This window comes from Lolium perenne, chromosome 6, assembly GCF_019359855.2.
Source record: "Lolium perenne isolate Kyuss_39 chromosome 6, Kyuss_2.0, whole genome shotgun sequence".
Classification (NCBI taxonomy): Eukaryota; Viridiplantae; Streptophyta; class Magnoliopsida; order Poales; family Poaceae; genus Lolium; species Lolium perenne.
The window spans coordinates 195778237-195791860 of record NC_067249.2 but is presented as its reverse complement, the minus strand read 5'-3'; the positions used below and the strand labels follow the sequence as shown (position 1 = coordinate 195791860).

At 46.6% G+C, this 13624-nt stretch overlaps 2 protein-coding genes across 3 annotated transcripts; one reads left to right on the top strand and one right to left on the bottom strand.

Annotated features, from left to right (window-relative positions):
- Window positions 1-5205: 5205 nt before the first annotated feature.
- LOC127306514 (uncharacterized) lies at window positions 5206-9143 on the top strand. 2 transcript variants are annotated; one of them, XM_051337162.2, is made up of 4 exons: window positions 5206-5468; window positions 6017-6829; window positions 7668-8096; window positions 8663-9143. In XM_051337162.2, exons 2-4 carry the CDS (start codon window positions 6091-6093, stop codon window positions 8821-8823), a joined length of 1329 nt encoding a protein of 442 aa, XP_051193122.1. In that variant the 5' UTR covers window positions 5206-5468; window positions 6017-6090; the 3' UTR covers window positions 8824-9143. The 2 variants fall into 2 exon arrangements, with proteins under 2 accessions (XP_051193122.1, XP_051193123.1); XM_051337163.2 differs by having other exon boundaries at window positions 5206-5479.
- A 1433-nt stretch (window positions 9144-10576) lies between these two features.
- On the bottom strand, window positions 10577-13213 carry LOC127306516 (lipid phosphate phosphatase epsilon 1, chloroplastic). The gene is made up of 4 exons (XM_051337164.2): window positions 12744-13213; window positions 11754-11979; window positions 11325-11398; window positions 10577-11168 (listed from the first exon to the last, which is right to left on the bottom strand). Exons 1-4 carry the CDS (start codon window positions 13035-13037, stop codon window positions 10944-10946), a joined length of 819 nt encoding a protein of 272 aa, XP_051193124.1. The 5' UTR covers window positions 13038-13213; the 3' UTR covers window positions 10577-10943.
- Window positions 13214-13624: the final 411 nt, after the last annotated feature.

Below are 13624 nucleotides of genomic sequence, written 5' to 3'. Positions count from 1 at the left end.
GCCAATCTGCTGGATCAGAGGAAAGGATCCACTATGGGGCGTATGTGCATTCCATGGAACCACGCACTCGGCCACGAACAACTGATGCAAGATTATTTTGCCGAGGTACCGACCTATCCTCCCCACCTCTTCCGTAGAAGGTATCAAATGCGTAGGACTTTGTTCGAGAGAATCGTCAGAGATTGCGAGGCAAATTGCGATTACTTCAAGCAAAGGAGAAACGTTGCTCATGTCATGGGATTTAGCCCATTTCAGAAAATATCTGCCGCCATGAGGGTGATTGCATACGGTATCCCAGCAGACTATACCGATGAGTACCTTCGTATTGGTGTACAAACAAGCACGGATTGCGTGCGTATGTTTGCCAAGATGGTGATCAAGTTGTATGGTGAGACGTATCTCCGAGCTCCAAATGAGGAAGATACGAAAAGACTCATGGAGATCAACGAAAAGAGGGGGTGGCCGGGCATGCTTGCCATTGGACATGGAAAAATTGTCCAAAAGCATGGCATGAAATGTATTGTGGCAAAAGCCGTGATGCTACCATTGTTCTTGAAGCTGTGACGTCGCAAGACTTATGGATTTGGCATGCTTTTTTTTGGACTGCCGGGGACACTCAACGACATCAACGTCTTGAATAAATTCCCTTTGTTTGCAAGACTAGTTAAGGGTGAAACTCCAACTTATAACTACAAAGTTATGAACAATGAGTACACCATGGGGTACTATCTCACAGATGATATTTACCCTAACAATCAACTCTTGTTAAGTCCATAAAAGAGAAAAAGGACAAGGTCTTGACAAGAAAGGAAGCTTGCTTCACCAAAAATCAAGAGGCATGCCGCAAGGATATTGAGAGAGCTTTTGGTGTCTTGCAAGCAAAATTTGCCATTGTCCGGGGTCCTGCAAGGTTTTGGGACAAGGAAACTCTTGTTGATATCATGACATGTTGTGTGATTCTTCACAACATGATCATTGAAGATGAGAGAGGGTTGAACTTGTCATGTTTCTATGATAATGTTGGCACCTGAGTGCAGCCCCAGCAGAACCCTGATCGGATTGAGACTTTTCTTGCAGCGCATCGTGACATTGAAAATGCCGAGACTCATCACCATCTCACCCAAGATCTGATTGATCACCACTGTCAGTTGCATGGCCAATGAGTTTTTACATTCATTTCCTATTGTTGTATGTGTGTAACAGTTATCTTGATTGTTTGATTTTATTTGTTTAATTCTTCAATTAAACATTTGTTGTCAGTTTCGAAAAACATTATTGTAATAATTATGACGATTATTGTGTGATTTAAAACTTTTATTTAATGTGAATGTTGTATTGGTTTTAATATCTAATTTGTCAAAAATCCTGTTTTGAGGGATTGCAAACTCGTCCGAGCTAGCAGACCCCGTACCCCCACTTCGTAAAACGACGAGTTTTCAGCCGGTGAAAAGTGAATACAAACCCTCTACTCGTGTTTTAAGGGGCAGAAAAATAAAGGAGTTGTTAGACATGTGGAGCGTTCTTGGCCGGGACTTGGCAGAGGAAAAATGGTTTCAGCCCGAATACCTCGTGATGTCGACTGGTTCGTTCGGGAGTGGGCTTCCTAGGCTAAGAAAGTTCACATCAATATTTGGCCCAAATGTATAGCATCAATACCTAACACATCCAAACAGCTGGAATCTGAGATATTCGGGCCTAGACAATGCTTATGTCTAATAATACCTGGCACGGATGCAAACATCCAAACACATTGTCATAGATTTTACTAGACGTAGTGAAACTATAGGAAATTATAAATGGAGAAACAAACCAAGATGAAACACATAATATAACGGAACTGTCGTATCTACAGGTCTATGGTTCGTTATCTATTTTTGGCTGCCTTCAGAAGAGTACAAGATTGTGTTCTGGAAGAAGAAAGAAATTGAAGACCTCGAAGATTTGTTACTATCTTTTAGACTTTATTTTATAATCGTTGGAGTCAGTTCATGTATCCCTACCATGTACTATTTATTGTTATGAATATATGTGGTATTGATTGTCAAAAAAAAAAAGTTCATCTTTCAGTAGACCATAGACAGCAAGATACAAGAGGTTAACAAAGTTAGTCATTGATATGAAGCGTAAGCTAAGATGAAACACATAACTAGATACATCTAAAATTTAACAAATCTTAGAGCATCTCCACCGGTGTCCCTCATAGCAGTCTCGATAGCGATTTGGGGGTCGGAAGCGAAAATGAGCTCACACCGGCACGCTCCAAACGGCGCCGGCGCTTTCCCGAGCCCAATAGGAGTGCCGGCAACCCCATGCCGGCCCCTTGGCCAAGGGCGCGAATCGGGCGCACCGGCGTCTCGCGAGGCGGAAAATTTTGGGCGTGGGAGCCGCATGTTAGCCACACATCCCAAAAGTCGACACCAGCGGGAGTGGCGGGGCCGACGCGTCAGCGGCACATTCAATTTTAACCTAACCGTCGCCTACCTCGCGACGGGAGTTATTGGCGCGCAGCGGCGGTGCAGTTTCCGCAGACGCGCAGCGAACCGTCCCGTCGCGCCTAGCTCTCCGTGCCGGCGTTAATAAGCGCCACCGCTCCCCCGCCTCCCTCCGGCCTATAAAAGGGCGCTCTCGCATCATCCCTCCCACACAGACCCTAGCGCCTCTCTCCCCAACCCTAGCCGCCACCATCTGAAGAGACGATGCCATGTCTGGTCGAGGCTGAGGTCGCGGCTGTGGCCGCAACAGAGCTGCACGCTCGTCGTCGCCTGCGACGCCGTCGTCTTCATCGTCGGACCTGCAAGGAGGAGCGGCGAGTGCTGTTCGAGTTCGTCGTCGTCCTCAAGGGCGACCCACAACGCCTCACTCGCATCGTTCGCTGTCAATCAGACGATGATGTGCGAGAACCTGAAGAGCTTCTCCACCTGGATGCCAACCGTGGAAGGCTCTCTCCATGCCCTGCAGCTATCCTTGGCTGAGGTGGGCGAACGTGTGGTTGTGCTCGAGTCGGTGCTCTCCTCCTCCGACAACGAGCTCACACCACGGCCCAACGGGCACTGCGTCGAACAGAATCCACACGGTATTGTGACCGGAGCCTCCAAGGCAATGGCACCTTCCCTGGTCAAGGGTACGCGAAAGTTTCCTCACACTCAGTGAAATTTGATATGTCTAATCGATCTGATACTGGTGCAGATAGCTTTACTCATGACTCTCACGCATACCATAGGAACAACAATAGACCACCTAAAACTGATTTTCCTAAGTTTGATGGAGAGAACTCAAAATGGTGGAAAACAGTGTGAAAAATGTTTTGCCATATATGCTGTAGATCATGACACAGGCTAGTTTTGCTACCATGCATTTCATAGGTAATGCCGCTTTATGGCTACAAACATATGAGGCAGAGCATGATATTGATAATTGGGAAGAGCTGTGTGTTGCCATTCATGAGAAATTTGGTAAAAATAAGCATCATAGATACTTAGAAGCTCTAGGAAAATGTAGACAAAAGGAAACTTTGTCTAAATATTACCAGAAATTCGAGGAGCTTAGACATAAGGTTTTAATTGACAACAAGCATTACGATGAAGCATTTCTTTATCACCAAATTTGTTAACGGGCTGCGCAAAGATATTAAGTGTGCCATTTGTTTGCACCATCATAGAACAGTTGACACCGCAAATATTAAGAGGTGAATGTTTCAAGTGTGGAGACAAATTCCAACCTAGACATAAATGCAGTAAGTCTGATCTTCTACAATTAGTGAAAGAGTTGTTGGAAATATTGCAGCTAAGAAGAGAAATCTGGTCAAAGCAGTAGTGATGAATCTCTAATGCACATTTCCTTGGGAGCCATGAAAGGGACAACTAAGAAGAAGAGCCTGAGGTTGCAAGGCAATATTCAAGACAAGCAAGTGCTAATTCTTGTTTACTTTGGTAGTTTTGGCTGGCAATTTCATCAGTTCAGCAGGAGTGCAGCAACTAGGTCTCAAAAATGTTAGTATTGCTCCGGTAACAGTTACAGTGGCAAATGGTGCTCGAAAGTTCTGGAGGTGCCTTTTGGGAATGTCAAGGGGCTAAAAGTTCAAGACTTCATATTCAGAGCACATAACTAGACTCCTCGCCCAAGACCGGAAGAACTTGCTGACCAAGAAGGCCAGGCAATGGGCCACACACACGAATACACGACCCTTCCCCAGTTCCCCCTCCTTCGTGGGCGAAAAGCAAACTCTCTACCAGCCGTGTGGGCGTCGGTCAGCAAGAAGAAACACCTGGAAGACTAGAGACTTTTTTTTTTTTTCGAAGTATGATGAAGGCTCGAGACTTGTCCACGAAGACAGCAGAGTATTCTGCTCCCCACGAGGAACAGCACCCACCCACCCACCCACGACCCACACGGACAGACACGCGGGCCAGGCCAGCTCGCCTCTCCTGCGTGCGTCACGTGGTCAAACTGACCTCGCCCACGCGATTCTTTTTTTTTTTTTTTGAGAAAACAGTACAACGCAGACGCTCACAAACACGCACGTACAAACACCCCTATGAACGCACGCACGCACACCCTACCCCTATGAGCACCTCCGAGGGACTGAGCCGGCATATCTTGAGGTTGACGAAGTCACCATGGCGCCATTGTTGGCAAGACGCGTCACCTAGCCTGGCATAAGCGCCGGTTAAATCACCGGAATAAATCCAGAAACTAACACCCACGCCGTTTCCAGACTTGAACCCTGGATGGTGCCTCCACCACAAGGGACCTAACCACCAGAGCCAAGCTCTGTTTGCGCCCACGCGATTCATTGATTCATTCGGTGCGGTGCTGCAGGAGCCAACCAGCCAACAACAACCTCCTGCCTGCCTGCGCCCTCTCGAACCAGAACCAGAACCAGAACCAGAACCAGATCCACCCCGGCCCCTGACCCCGACCCCCACCACCCGGTCCCGCCTCTCCCTTTCTTCCGTTCCAAGACTAGCGGAACCCCATCGCACCAATCCCCCCACCCGCTCCGCCACCGACGCCCGGGCCCCGCCCTCACCTCCACGCTACAATCCACGGTACACGTACACTCCGACGGAGCCGGCAGCCTCCTTGTTTTCTTTCGTGCTTCCCAGCCCATCCGTAAAAAAAAAACACCCCCACAATAAATAAAAATCAGCGGCGCCCTTTCCCTCCCCGCCCTGTCCTTTTCCTTCTTCTCCCCTCTCGTTCTCGAGCGAGCCAGGAAGGAAGGAAGTGGTATTTTAGTATTTCCCACCACCTCCCGGTTGCCGCCTGCCTGGTCCGTCCCGCGCCGCTTATTCTGCCCTTGCCCTCGTACATAAATTTTCGAAACGCGACCTGCGGGGTTCGTTTTCCTCCTCCAGAAGAAGCGGCGGCGGCGGCGGACGACGAGGACGGACGGACGGCGAACAGCCTGCTGCGCGCTAGGGTTTCCTCGGGCCTCGCTTGACGCGGAGGCGCCGCGCCACCGACCGGTGAGTCCCAGGTGACTACTCCCCACGAATCTCCTCCTCCTGCGCCGCCTCGGTTTGGGGATTCGATTCGTGCCGTCGCGGCGCTGGTTCCGGTAGTTGATTTGGGGGGTTCTCTTCTGCGGGTTGCGTTGCGTGGTTTGGATTTGGTCGGGGGATTCGTCCTTCGGGGTCAAATTTTTGAAGCGGCACTGCTCGATTTGGGGGCGTTCGTTGGTTCGTGCTGTTCGTCTGCGCGATTCGTCCTGGAGCGACTTTTCTGAATTTGGGTGGAGAATATATTATCGTGGGTTTCCCCCCTTTTTTTTTTTCCCTTTAGCTGGGTGATGATGATTTGTGCGGCTCATCTCGTGAGTATCTCATGCTGTCCCCTTCATCCCGAAGGATACGGCGCCTACGTGTTCCAACCCAGACGCTCCCGAATATTTTGGATCAGAATCTCCTAATATTAGCGCCCCATCCCTTCTCACCGGGATTCTCTCCCAGACGACGAGAGGAACCAGGGTTTGATCCGTTCTAACCCTACCTGTTTTCTCTCTCTTGTGATTCAGGGCCTCGTTGATGCCAGGAAGGCCAAACAACCTCCGGTGACCCCCCTCTTCACTCCGGCAGCCGCGTCGTCCCCATGCCGACCATCACGCACTACCGCGTCTTCCTGGAGACGGGGTCCCTCCCCAACAACCTCCACAAGGCGGCCGCGCCCAAGCCGCCGCCGGCCGCGCCGCTGGCCCCTCGCAGGTCCCCCGAGAAGGCCATACCCGTGCCGCCGGCCCCCGCCAGGACGCACACGCTGCCGGCGCTCTACACCACGCCCGAGACCACGTCGCTGCCCGACTCGCCGTCCTCCTTCCCCGGGACCTGGTCGCCCTACCTCATCAACCACAAGCGGCGAGGGCCTGGCCTGGTCAAGACGCCGTCCCAGGGCGATGTCGGGAGCGACCTGCCAAAGTTACCAGCGACGCTGCCTGCTTTGCCGACGAAGAAGGCCGAAGCCGTCGAAGCGCAGGGGTCCGAGTTAACTCTTGCACAGGAGACCAGCGGTGCCACGGTGGAGGCCTTGGATGGGCATGATGAAGTGATGCAGAACGGCAAGCTTGCCCTGTTTGGCCAGGAGGAGCAGGACCAGCCCGAGTTCGAGTTTCGGCATGAGAGTCCGGATGTGTTTGTGAGGCCTGTCAACGTTGGCAGGCTCGTCAGTAACGGAACACCGAGGAACCTCGAGAGCGATGCCTTCTTTGAGCTTCAGGATTCGCTGAGTGTGGCTAGTAACTCTGAGGCTGAGGATACTGGTGGGCCGGGTTGGTGGAAGCCCACTTCCGGGTCTGTCGGCACGCCTGGAGCAGAATTCTATGACGCGTTCGAAGGTACCAATCAGTTCATACCTAATGCTATGTTCATTTGTATTTTAATGTGGTATGGACTCTTGTTTAGATTTAGGCTGAAGATGGCAACTAGCATGTGTAATACTTTTGCATCTTGCTTAGAACTGATTTCTGTGGTTGACAATTTATCAGTTATAAGACATAGAAATAGTGACACGAAACTAGCAAACAAAAGAAAGAGCCCCTTACGATTGAATATTGTCGGTTTGCATTCATATTCCAAAAGCTTATGGTCATAGTTTCTATGGGACTTACCGTAGCAGTTTACTGGTGTGTATGTTGTAATACTGAGCTTTCTAGTTTCAATTTTCAAGTGCACCGCGTACTGTCAGACATTCGTTGCTCCATTTATTTGGATGCACAACAAAGTTCCTGACAGCCTAGTCTGGTTAGATGGGCATTCCTAGGTTCAGGTGTGGACTTCATATGGTGTAATTATAGGCTGTATAGGCATAGTATGTGTCTTCTTCCTGCCTGAACTATGAACATCTGTGTGGTCATATAAGGCTTTTCCTATATCTAGTATAGTCTGTATAGTTAATGTGCCATCACCCATCAGTTTTCTCTTGTTCAATGTAATCATTTATTTATATCAATGAATATGGCTATGAGCTAAAATCATTTGTTATCGAATATGGCTGTGATATTGAAGATATGTCTAATGTTGTATGCTTTTGGATGCATCAATGGTTTTTCGTTAATCACTTTGTTGCATTCTATCGAAGAGATTGTTCTCTCTCCCCTCCTATTATCAACAGAGATGCTTGTTGTTTCATTTACATTGCATCTTTGCAGTAAGTCTGATTTATTTATATTGCAGAAATATCAAGTGATGGTGCAACTCGATCGTCACGTGCTCTTGATGATGAATTCCGTGAAATGAGGTTAAGTATGTTGACAGAAATTGAGGGGAGGAAGCAAGCTGAGGAAACAGCTGAGATCTGGCAAAAGGAATGGAAGAAGCTGAGTCATCACCTATCACTTATTGCCTTGTCACTTCCATCTCCAACTGTAGCGGAGGACTCTGATGATACAAGTATGGATCCTGGAGCTGAGTTGTGCCAGCAAATAACTGTTTCACAACTTGTAGCTGCTGCTATTGCACGTGGATTTGCTCGTGTAGAAGTTGAATCTGAGATGGAAAGTGTGATTTCAGCTAAGAACTTTGAGATTGCAAGACTATCAGATAGGGTCCAGTACTATGAAGCTGCAAACAGGGAGATGTCTCAGAGAAACCAAGAAGCTATAGGTACTGATACTGAACATAATTTATCTCTTTTGCAATATTTGCATTTTGGTACAATGATATATCATTTGTGAACCTAGCTTCTTTTTGGTATGAACTGTAATCTTGTATTGACTTTGCTTATTGCATAAAATTCTCTGGTGTTCGATACATTAGGTGAGGAAAATGTCATCTGCAGAATCAGGATTTAAGAAATATGTATTAATTAACATGACATATGCTATGATCTTAGCTGCCTTGATGTCTCAGAGAAACCAAGAAGCTATCGGTACTCATACTGAACATAATATGTCCTTTGCAATATTTGCATTTTCGTACAATGATATATTATTTGTGAACATAGCTTCTTTTTGGTACCAACCGTAATCTTGTATAGACTTAGATTACTGCATAAATATCTCCTGTGTTCGATACATTACTACTACATTAGGTGAGAAAAATGTCATCTGTTGAATCAGGATTATAAACTAACATGACATATGCAATGAATTAATCTGTCTTGATGTACACATTGCAAATGAATGTGGGATCTTGCTGATCCATGAATTATTTCTTTGTCTGTCTTGCAGAGATGTCCAGGCAACAGCGGAACAAGCGTAAGATGAGACAGAAGTGGTTCTGGGGTTCAGTTGGGATAGCAGTTACCCTCGGCACAGCAGCCATTGCCTGGTCGTATGTACCAGCTGGCCAGCCCCACGCTCAAGACTCGAATAGCACCAACAGCGATTAGAGCTAGCTGAAGATGCATCTTTCTGGTCACAGTGGTCCTAACAAAAGCTCTAACTATACTTCCTAGAGAGAAAAGAAGGTTGTATAAGTTTTCTGTTTTGGTGATCGGCTGTGATCACTACAATCCTGATTTGCCACTTCCTCTGTAAAGATGTGGAATGGGCCATCTCCGTCCAGGATTGGCTCTATTCCCCTTACCGTAAGTCCCTCGTTGCATAGTTGGTTGAGCAAAATAATATGAGGAATGTGGATATGGGTAGTAATCGTCCATGGTGAACTCTTTAAGTGGAGTTGATTTTGACAATTGCAGTTTTGATCCCAGTTCTGTTTGTCAACTCGAACAAGAGTCTTTTGCTCTGTTCTATGTTAGTTGGACTTCCAGTCTTGGTTCTTAGAGCGTTCGATTTGGTTTCTGTGTTTTTACTGCTCCGTCGATCTTCTGGTGTGTTAGTCGCAATGGAATAAGCAGGGAGCATTCCAGTAAATAGTCCAGTCTTACTGTGTTTGCTGTGCCCTTAACTTAAGTGGAGTAGCGGGCCTGGTATAACTCGTCTGAAAGACATTCGTAGCTGCATGCATGCCCTGGAACCTCTGGAAGGTACGGTGAGCAGCTCCTACATGAGCTACTGGGGAGATCATAGCGGAGAAGTCGATACCTAACAACAAAATAAAACAAAACAAATAAACTGAAGCTTTTGAGGATCCTATTGGCAGATCTGGCCTTCATCCCTGGTTTGTTTATCTCCTCTTGTCTTGTATGATGGATGAGGAGCTCTTTATCAAGCACTAGCTGGTATTAGTGATAAATATTCATTAGAACATTGTCATTATAGCACGTGTGTGGCCTAGCCACCTTTTTTCTTTTCTTTGTTTCGGAGCGGGCTGCGAGCTGGTTGCAGGTGTCAAGCTTGTGGCCTGTGTTGTATCAGGTTAGTAGCAGCTTGTATCTCACTGTGGAGTTATCTTCCGTTAGTCTAATATGCCAAAACGTGGGATCCTCATTTTGGTCAACCCTGGAAGCCTTTATTTGATGAGTTGGCTTCTGTTAGGAAAGTGCTATTGTATTAAGAACTATGTATTTTGAGGGAGAGTTGTTTAGAAGGCGCTTTCTGATACCATCCAATCTTTAATGAATCAAGCACATGCGATCTGATCTCCTTATGGTGATCTTCCGTTTCACCCGATAACAATTGTTTGTATTTACTACTATAAAGGTGGGATCATTAACAATTTAATCAAAATTCAATGCTCACACTGCTAATAATATGTTCAAGGTCTATTTAGTTTATTTCAAATATGAGAAGACAAGGAAACAAATTTATTGCGACGACGTCTTACCTCTGTCCATTCGAGCATCTGAAGAAGAATTATTATCACTCCTGTCACATTCTTGTCCTCTAACCTGTTTGAAGGCTCCAATGTTATTTTCATTCCTCAGTTTTAGTTCTTCCCTCCACCAAAGAGGTTCCAGCCTCATGAATATTGCTACCTGGTGTCTACGTTAGGTTGTTTATCGCTACCTGCAGGCCCGCTGTCCAAAAGGGCTCTGTTTGTTCCAATTTCTCAGAAGTTGGGTCAACCATGTGGTACATCCCGAACTGCTCAGGTTAGTAAAAGAGGGATCTCACGTTACGAGACGCACTACAGACAAAGTCCTGTAAACTTATGCAGTATACAAATTCGTTCAGCTCGACCAGTAATACAAAGCGTACTATAAGTGTGAGTATGATCAGACGAGGATGAAGAATTTGCACTGACATAGAAATCTGATCAAAATTTAATAGAAGAGCAAGTATCCACCAATGGATTCTTCTCACAAAATCTCTCATGCTCACGAACTGTTTCTTTTAACGTCATTTCCAGAAAGAACAGCAATGACATCAACTACATCCGTGAAAAGAAAAACCTGGATGAATGGGAGCCTAGCACCCATCGTTTGATATGTTACATGAACCAATGGTCTGCGGTACTAAAGCAAAATTGCTCCCTGTTCTGCTTTCTAGGCTTTTGAACCATCACCCAACCTCCTTTCCGTGTATAATTCCCAGAGGAGTGTCGAGTCAACCTTCCGTGGCAGATTGGCTGTCAGTGTCCATCACCGTATTGCAACTATATGTATCTCTATTCATCCTTGAGCCAGTGGCGAATGATGTAGACGACGAAGGCAACACTGAATGCTACTGAACCTAGAATGACAGGAACTTGGACCCACATGGAGGAATAAAACGCTTCCCGCACAAGCAAATGCCAGAGCGCAAACCACAGAGCACCGAAGGCTGATCCGACGGTGGCACCCACGAGAATCTGGTTCAGCGTGTGGAGACGCTGCGACACCCGTAACCACGACTGCATGTAAGGGAAGTTATTATTAGAATGTGTCAAAGAGCTTGAAAATTCTGACCTAAGAGTTTGGCTCTTCTGCAATGGAGATGTTTAAAGGTGAAAGAGACCAATGGATTATATCATACGGTCAATGTAGTCAGAAAAGGGAGAAAATCTTACTAGGTAGGAGGCCGATGCTATAGTTGTGGCCCCGAGAATCATTGCCAGATAATTTGTCCCAAGCCAGTAGAACACTGCATTGCAAAAGGAGCGACATAAGATAAGTCGTGCTTTCAATTTTATTGAAGAATATTTTATTTCTAATGTCCACGGAGGTATTGTTATACTCCAAGCACTAATGGATATGTATTTTAGTTCCATAGTTTAGCACAAAAATAGCATAATACATCTAATATAGTATCCACACATCGCACTTACTGCAATAGAAAAGCCATACAGCAAAAACAGAGAAACAATAAAGACGTATGGTATCATGATTGAAATAAATTAAGACAGCTCGAATCAGCATTTATGCCTTTGATGTTGCCAGGAGAATATACTGAAAATAGTAGGAGTATGGTTGGTTGAGTGAAACCTTGAAGTGCTTACCTGAAAGAACAAGAAACACTGCAGCATAGAAAATGGATTGAGCATGGGAGGATGGCATCCCAGGATCCGATCGCAAAGCCGGGGCCGGCCTTTCATGGTTGAACATCTTTTTAAGAATTGACGAAAGTATAGTGTTCGCAACGGCACCCATCAAAGCCCACATAATTTCAGCATCACGCTTCCAGATAGCTGCAAAAGCAAAAGAACCAGCAACCAGCCATTTACTCTGGCGCATAGCACAATGTTGAAACTTTAGTACAAGGTCCAGAATGTCGAGTAAATAGCACAAAGTTAACCTGTAGTCAAAGGTAATTTCAACCATAGCACAAAGTTAACCACATCTCAGGAGGAAGCTTTTTTTTTCGAAATTCGAAATGGAGGTTATGTCCCAGCCTCTGTGTCAATCCATGCATACGGCCTTCTTAATTAATTTATTCAACAAAGTTCTGACAAAGATCTCAGGAGGAAGCTTAAGCTGGAGCATTATAAGTTCCTCTCTCATAACCCATCAGACACAACTGTACAAATGAGGCCTAAACAGTAAGTTCCTCTCTGTGTAAACGAAGCTAGAAGTGTGTATACAAAAATCCATCCATGAATAATGGTCATGTGAAAGCGGTTGAGCTTGCTGCATATCAGCTAGCCACCTATGATGATGATGATGATACTACTAAAGCAATGCATATTCCCTACTGAGATCAAATCAGAATGTTCTGGTGTTTCGGTTACTTTTTGATCTAAAGGTTCTCCCCCTTTTGTTGGCCTGGGAGAGTCCCAACTTCCAGTTATCCAAGGGCAATAGCACAGTTACAAACTATCACTACTCCGCAAGCTCATGCTTAGTCGTAAGATTTCTGATATTCCGACAAGTTCAGCATGCTAGTAAGCTTAAGAATAGAGCACCAACCAATAGGTATAAAATCAATCTCTTAAGGAAAAAAAAAAACATCTACAGGACTACAGAAGCTTAAGGATAGAACAAGCACTAACCATGCGATTCAGCGCCGCCTCGACGGGCACCCGCCAGGCCTCCGAAGCCGCCGCGTCCCGCCTGGGACCGGCCAACCTGTCCCCACCAAGAAACGCATCGCTCTCCTCCCCGATCGAAACCCCCAGCTCCCGCGGCGGGGACCCGCTCTCGATTCTGACCATCTCGGCCATGCACACGCCGAGCCGCCGTCGCCGACGGATACGGGGCAGCGAGAGCAGCCGGGCTTTGCAGTGCTGGCGCGGGAGGCGGCTCAGGCGGACGCGCGGCCATGGGGCTGGAGGCGAGAGGAGCATGGCTCAGCGGGTTGCCAGCGTGGGGAAGCGGCGCTGGTGCGGGAGGGGAGCATCTCGGCTATTTGGAGGATTTTGTCGGGAGGGGATTCCTCCGGAGGTGGTCGGGTTTGGGTGGAAGGCGATGCTCTCCTTGGCGTTTCTGAGCGATCGGGGGGCAGCGGGGGGATTGAGGAGGGAGGGTGGGTAGAGAAGATAATCCGGTAAGAAAGACAAACCGGACAACGTTTTTTTTTTTTTATATTATCAAAGAGGTTGTTGGTAGGCTGTGTGTGGCTTCCTGCAAAATAAGATATGCGCCCATGTTTCAATCTGGAGGCGTATTGTACATCCGTACTGGTTTTTTTTTTTTTTTGCGAATGGTACATCCGTACTGGTTATATCCTTTTCTTTTTTTCCTTTGTATATATACTCGTATGGATGGTCATTCCTACTCGTATACAAGATAATGTAAACTTCAAAAGTGTTAAACAATAGAGTATCATGCACTGCATTTTATTTTTCAAAGTACCATGCATCTGTAATGATGCAAACTTGTGTGCATGTGAGGAGAAATATGCACGTGCGGAACATAAGCAAGCTTGTGCAAA

Excerpts from the sequence above, each read along its gene's own strand:
- LOC127306514 (XM_051337162.2), top strand. The coding sequence starts at position 6,091 with ATGCCGACCATCACGCACTACCGCGTCTTCCTGGAGACGGGGTCCCTC. Across the intron at positions 6,830-7,667 it reads ATTCTATGACGCGTTCGAAG|AAATATCAAGTGATGGTGCA; the intron begins GTACCAATCAGT and ends TTTATATTGCAG. Across the intron at positions 8,097-8,662 it reads GAGAAACCAAGAAGCTATAG|AGATGTCCAGGCAACAGCGG; the intron begins GTACTGATACTG and ends TCTGTCTTGCAG.
- LOC127306516 (XM_051337164.2), bottom strand. The coding sequence starts at position 13,037 with ATGCTCCTCTCGCCTCCAGCCCCATGGCCGCGCGTCCGCCTGAGCCGC. Across the intron at positions 11,980-12,743 it reads AGGCGGCGCTGAATCGCATG|AGTAAATGGCTGGTTGCTGG; the intron begins GTTAGTGCTTGT and ends GCTATGCGCCAG. Across the intron at positions 11,169-11,324 it reads TAGCATCGGCCTCCTACCTA|TCGTGGTTACGGGTGTCGCA; the intron begins GTAAGATTTTCT and ends CCTTACATGCAG.